Raw genomic sequence first — 7,238 nt, forward strand, 5'->3', positions numbered from 1 at the left:
AGACAGGTTGATGGCTTCGATGTAGAAATTATTGAAGTTAACTGATGAAGATCGATAGCAGAAAAACAGTCTAAATATATATCTGATTTTACATTTGTTAAAGTTCCTGAACTTGGAGAGACAGTGATACCTGTTGAGGGCATTTGGTGATTAATTTTGTCTCTAATAGTAATAATTTTATTATAAAAGAAGCTCAGTCTTCCTGATGACTCCGTCTGGGATAATGTCTGCACAAGTCGAGCTGTGCTGTCGTTTAATTGGTCGTCCATTTTCTCTCTTGAAGCTTTTCAATGTGTCAAAAATTACACAACTTTTTTCCGAAAGGAAAAAAATATTTTAGTAGACACACACACACATCAAAGACGCAAGATCACACAAGCTTACACATAAAAAATCCAAGCATGGACACACTGGTACATGCAGAGAATACATGCACACTCACTCTTACACACACCCACACACACTTCATGGGTGTTACTGAAGCAGCACAAGGTGCCATTTAAGCTGTCATGATGTCAGTCACAGTGCCCATTCTATTATTTCTGCCTGTGTCTTGTGTAAAAGTCCCCCGCTTTCCACACACATCTTACATGTGGATTTTTAATATAACTACGAAGCAATTCATTTGTCGAAATATACAGTTAGGATTTTAAAAGCCTTCAAAGGCCAACATCACATGAAAAACATTTATCACACACTCAGCCATGGAAACTGCCAATTCAAAGAGGTAAAATGCAAACAAGAAACGTTGATGATTTTTAAAAATATTTAATACTTCATTGTCTGCATTTGAAACAGTTTAAAATATGAGACAGGAGAATACAAAGGTTAAAAGGCATTGCACAGACTTTTTAAGGGTTATATGAGATTTAAAACATTAATATAGCAGGAAACAGCTATTAGCTATGTAAATATATAGTGGAGTCATGGTGTCACACTCCCTCTGCATGTGTTGCTATCGCAGCATCTCTGTGGTTTGTTTACATAGCCGGTCTGCTCCGTGTGCAGCTGAGTAGAGGGACTGAAGCTGCTGTTTATCATCTACATCGGTGATAAATGGTTTCAACCAAAGAGTTGGTGATTGTTGGAACAGTGGAAAGACAACAAAGACAGTTTGGGTGAGTTTTGTTTTGTTTCTGTCCACTTTGAATGAAGTTACAATGCAAGGTAAAATTGCAGATTTCTTTCCATGGAGCCTAGTGGCAAACGATAGTAATATGTTGTCAGACACTTAGAATAACAATCTGAGCCTGTCAGTGGCAACAACAACAACGTTTAGTGGACTTTAACTGATGCATTTGTTCTAAAGGATTATCTAACACTAATGACATCCATAGCCACCTGTTTGGAAGGTATTTTCTCATCTAACTCAGTGAATTGAGGAATTATTTTATTTTAATTATTTTAAGTTATTGTTGGAACAGTAGAAAGATTAACAAAGACTGTTTTGGTGAGTTTTATTTTATTTCCATCCAGTCTGAAGAATGTTTTATGATTATCTGCTAGGAAAAATGACTGGTTTTGTCACTGGATTTGGTCTAGTGGGAAGTGAATTTCATATATATAAACTTTTATGTGTCCAATAATTACAGTTCACTACCTGGGTGATTTCAGTCATTTTAATTACATTATTTTTCTCCATTTTACTATCTTCCATTTCCTTGCTTTGTTAGGGGAGTAGATATTCATTCAAATCTGCATAAATCTACAAAAATAAACTTACTTATAAAATAAATACTCAAAATATAAAGTATTATGCATTTAATGAGAAAAATAACAAAAAATAACAGAGAAGGAATATACCGGTAAGTTGCAATTGTACTAAAGATGTGCTGTTTCCATAACATAAATCATATCTACAGTAAAATTAGCTCTGCTCTGGTTGAGTTCACAGTAAAATAAAGGACAATAAATCAGCCTGTCACACAACCAATAGTTATTGGTTTGATTGCTACTTATTAAATGCTATGACAGTGTGTGTATGTGAGAGATAGAGCTAGATACACACACAGGGAGTTATGTGTGTTTAGCTACTGTTTTGGAATGACAGACAGATCTGCATTCCTTAGAAACGACAGTTACAGAGCAGGAAACCAGAAAGGAAAAAATGAAATGGAAGTAGAAGCTTTTTCTTTCTGTGTTTTTGGTGTGGTTTTATTTGTGTGAATGGGAATGTACATGCTTCTGCAATTTCTACAATGCAAGAGTGGACTATAAAATGAATGGAACTATTTCAAAGATATTCTGGAATTGAAGTTGAGTTCAATAGAACTGACTTTTTTAATATATTTATGGGGCTTGGAGGACTTAACCTCAATACATGGAATGCCAGCTCCACCAGGTGAGCTGCTAGGGCACCCCTCAGACATAGGACGATGTGAAAATGTCATGTTACATCTTATCTTGGCCAAAATAATTGCAATACACAATATTATCACGATAATCATGAGAATATACTTATATATTTTTATATACAAATGGCACTAAAACATACTGAAATCACTTTACATTACATCTAGTTAAACACATACATTTATTACATATCACGATACATGATAAATTGTATATCGTCCCATCCCTAGTTAAACTGACTAAGCATCACTTAATTCTGTTTGAAATAAACTAGGGTTAGTTAAATCAGAGCAACAAAGTGTACTGACCTTGCTTGAAAGATGATTTTAAAATGACTTAGGCAATTTGATCCCATTTAGCCAATCAATCAGGCAGTCTGGGGTTGTCTATATTTGGCCTATTGTCAAGATCAAAACCAACAACATCTCTCAATACCTTCTGACTTCCACACCTGAGTTACCTGAATGAACTGGATTCTGCTGAATGTTTATTTTCATCGTCTGCATGTCTTTTGCACGCAGTACTTTAATAAATTACTCTTATTTGCTTTTTTCTTCGTGCAGCTGTTGTTGCACTTGCAGTGGCGTGGTGAGTGAGAGGCTCTCCGTCACTCTTGTGTGTCGTCTCATAGAGTTACATTACATTACTTTTTTTTTTTTTTTTTTTTTTTACTTTTCTATGCAACCAGAACCATGCGATCTGCATTTGTATTCATCTCAGTTTACATTTACAACACTGTCTAGCAGTTGGGAGTTTAAATGCAAAAATCGATACCAGGTTTTTTGAGAATCAATACAATATCACAAAACCAAATATTGTAATACTCAAGTGTATATTTTCTTATACCCTGACATGAAAGCACATAGTGAATATGCCCTGGCCCTGGAGAGGTACTAAGCAGCAATAGTGTATGACAAAACATTAACAATAAAATTATTACCTGTGCCTTGATACATAACGCAGTTAAATTCAACCTCTTTTCCACCTGGTTTTTGCTAAATTCATGCATCAATAATTATCAATATCAACTTAAAAATAACCATTTTATTGTGCTAGCCCTACTTTCAGGCAAGCGGTGTAGTTTCTGAACTGTACAGTATCAACAACATGTCAGAGAGCTTGTGTTCTTGGCCTATATAAAGGAATCTTTGTAAAGGCGTGTATTGTAAAATTGCTGCCCTGGTGAGTAACATGTTATCAGACACAGCAGGAATGTTAGACACTATCAAAATAAAACGCCCAGGTTGCAAAAAAGAACTATCTCTTATCTCTAATCTCTAACCTAACTTCTTCATTTATGAGGGTTTTACAACAGTGCAGGTGAATACATGTACAGATATAAAGCAGCGCACCAGGATGAGAGCAAAGATCATTAGTTGTTTTCACAATATTTAAACCTGTCTGGTCTCACAGCTGATCAGTAGACCCGTTGTTACATTTAGACAAATTGGCACTAACCTGGTTTCTTGTGTACTTGTAAACATAATCAAATCAGCTATCTTAATGTCCCCTGCTGCCAGTGTATTTTCATCTTTCCTATTTTCTGCCGCCTGCCCTGCACCCACCGAGGTTCAGATATATCAGCAACTCCAAACACAGACACACCCTGTTGTTATACTAAACTATATAAGTGTTAGCTGAATATATTTGCAATCTGACTGTTCCTGGAGCTGACACGGTATTCGTGCTGTTCAAGAACTCTGTTTACAGTATGGTAGACCCATAATGCTTAAGCCATGCAGGAGAAAAAGAGTGTTGAAGAAAAGGATTCAGTGCATTTAGCCTGAACTAAGGAGGTCAGTGGACTCACTGAACCTCTGGTTTCAGTGTAGTGAAGTTAATAAAACACCTCTGTACTCCAACCATCATCAAAACTGATAAAATACAATCATCAGTCACTTGAGTTAAATAACAACCCAGGCAGTTTCACATAACAAAGTCAAACACCATTTAAGGCAATTAGCAGAAGTGCTCTTTTCCACTAACTGTAAACTAACAGGACTGAATCAACCAACAAGTAAATCCATCGTCTGAGGAGCTCAGGCTTTGCTGATCCAACAAGTTGTGTGTAAGGGAGAAGGGAGGTCAGTGTGAGGTCCAACCACAGAGTGAGGAAACTGTGCAGAGCAGGCCCTCTATTCCACCATCTTTTCTATTCACTGCATTCGCTCTTTGTATCTCATTTTCTTTTCTTTTTTTTTCTTTCGTTTCTTCTTCAAACTTGGAAGGGGAGGGTGAAGTGAGGGTGTCTGCGGCAATCTGCAACTACCTTGCTAGAAGGCACTAAATCCTACACACTAGTCCTTTAAAAACACAGACTATGCTGTCTTCATCCTGTATACTTGTCTATTGAATTTCTGATGTTAGTAACTTCAGACATTTTAGCTGCTTTTCCACCAGATGGCACGGCTAAACTCAACTCTACTCTACTCGCTCTTTTTTGGTTTTCCACTATGGATAGTGCCTGGTACCCGGTACTTTTTTTGGTACCACTGCAGTCGAGGTTCCGAACAATCTGAGCTGCTACTGAAAGGTGACATTAAAACACTGCAGACATGGGACATCCTGCACAAACCCTGAATTATTAAATAGCCAAGCTACCATCAATAGTAAAGACCATTTTTTATTCCCTCAAATTGGTAGCAAAACCCTACCGTGGTCAACTGAATTCATATCCATATCCATAGCCATATCAGGAACACCATCCCATCATATCCTCTTTTATAAGAGTAGAGCAGTTAGTGTGTGGATGAGTGAATGAGAGGGAGAGCGGTAAATGCGAGCGGTGCAGAGGAAAAGAGAGCAGTGAAGTTGTGAATCGGGCTGTAAATGTACATAGGTTGGCTTCTCAAAGCAATGTTTCCTGGTTGTTTCCCAACTGCGTCACTAGGCTACAATGAGGGGGTACAATCCAAAGTACTATCTACAGTAGAAAGCGATGTAGAGGTTCCAAAAGTAAGTCCAATCGAGCGGAACCATGAAGTGGAAAAATAGCTTTAGTTCAGTCACTGTTCTCTCTGCTTCTGAGAGCAGTGACACCATAACAAAGGTCTCTATGGATTCAACAGATGGACACTTTCATGGCCCCCACATCTGCCCTCTGTTGTGAATTCAGAACAATTCTTTTCTAACTGAACACACCTTTACAATAACTCATTAACATTTAAACTACATTATGCTCTAAAGAGTACTCTGAAGAGTGTGTGTATGTCACCGTTGAGCAGGGTTGAGAGCGATAGCCCTGGGCTGGTCCAAGTCCATCCAAAACAGGACCTTCCTGGAGGTGCCGTCCAGGTTGGCCACTTCGATCCGATTGGTCTCAGAGTCCGTCCAGTAGAGTTTTCTACCCAACCAGTCACAGGCCAGCCCGTCAGGACTGTCCAGCCCTGATACCACCACAGTCTGGCCAGTCCCCAGCGCCTCTTTAAGGGCTGCAACCAGAAAACATACAGAGTGTGAAACAGTGACAAGAAGGAGGGTGTATTCTTCATTAAACTACTTAACATCAGCATTAAAACGCCACAGTTATTGTTGGTCTTAATGAGGAAATCTTCACTAAGCAGCATAATAAGCGCACAGGAAACAGTATGCAGTCTTACAGTTGGATGACTGATTCCAGTGCGTCTGTTTGATGGCCTCCTCACTGACATCTGTCCAAAATATCAGGCCCTCAGCGTACAGGAAGTCCACTGCCGCTGCATCCTCCAGGTCACTAACAACAATGGCCGACTCACCCCGCACACCCTCTGCATCTACCAATCGTACATCACGCCGGTTGGCGAAGAGGAGAAGAGGTGAGCCTGAAAAAAAGAACAACATTTGAAACATTACACTGAAGAACGTATAGTTATTTATACAATGTCCAAAGTCTTGTCACTGTATCACACTTTCTGAATGCTGGTATTGAAAAGTTAAGCCCGACTTTGCCCAACTCGTCAATATAACAATAGCATGATTATTAATTATAGATGAGTGCTGCAGTTTGGTTTAGGGTTGCAATGAATGCTTATATTGAATACAATATGCCAACAGATGCACCAATGCCAATACAAAAATAACAATTTGGTATTTCTTACATTTATACACCCATTTTGTGGCGGGAATAAGATAAGCAGTCCAGTGTGTGTGTGGGGGGGGCGGGACTGTCAGTGTATGGGATCAAGGTAGAGAGACTCCAGTCTGGTGCTTCTACAATAGAAAAATAATACTATACTGGATACCTCTTTAAAGAAAAAGTGGACAACATTTTAGCTTTCAGCTGCTCTGTTTCAAGGGTCACTGTACTGAAGACAAGCCTGGCAGACCACATTTTGCAGTGTGCAAACTTGAAAAACTGCACTTAAGTACTAGAAAAACACTATTGATCAACCTCATTTCCATTTCCACTGACGCATTAACTTTTGAGAACACAGAAAGTTCTGCTAACCCTTCTGGCATTACTGTTGTTGCATTGGTGTTTGAGATGTAACCATATCCTCTCTAAGGTTTATTTACACTGATTTTAATTTGGTGGTTAAGCACTTTTGAGAAGTAGTTAGTATGGAAGTAATTAGTGAATTTAAAGGGGCGCTCCACAAATTTTACACAATTTTATCAGTTTACTATTCATTAGGAGTACTACTCAGCCTGTGAAAACAGTTGTATCATGTCTTCTCTGTTACGCCTGGTGAAATAACCCTGACCATGTCATGAGTGTAAGGGAAAATATAGGATTTAGTGTTTTGGGGCTTAATCCACACTAGGGACAAAAAGACAGGATACCTCAATTTTGACCATTATTTTTTCAAATCTGTCTTCTCAGTCAAGAAGACCCCCGGTCAACTTGCATTATGTCAGCAGAATCTGTGCACTTTTGTTTTTTAGCTGTGTTACTGTACACAGGGTGA

The 7,238-nt window shown here is 38.5% G+C and overlaps 1 protein-coding gene across 1 annotated transcript in view; it reads right to left on the minus strand.

Moving 5' to 3' along the window:
* lrp5 (low density lipoprotein receptor-related protein 5) overlaps nt 1–6,152 on the minus strand; it is a gene marked incomplete at its 5' end in the record, with an annotated part of 46,724 nt that extends 40,572 nt beyond the window's left edge. Inside the window, 2 exon segments of the mRNA XM_035664500.1 lie at nt 5,567–5,783; nt 5,952–6,152. Of these exon segments, the coding sequence (XP_035520393.1) occupies nt 5,567–5,783; nt 5,952–6,152 (418 nt within the window).
* Between the last annotated feature and the right edge of the window lie 1,086 nt (nt 6,153–7,238).

The sequence above is a fragment of the Morone saxatilis genome, unplaced genomic scaffold (assembly GCF_004916995.1).
Source record: "Morone saxatilis isolate NCDOM2014 unplaced genomic scaffold, NCSU_SB_2.0 Contig2, whole genome shotgun sequence".
Taxonomy (NCBI): domain Eukaryota; kingdom Metazoa; phylum Chordata; class Actinopteri; family Moronidae; genus Morone; species Morone saxatilis.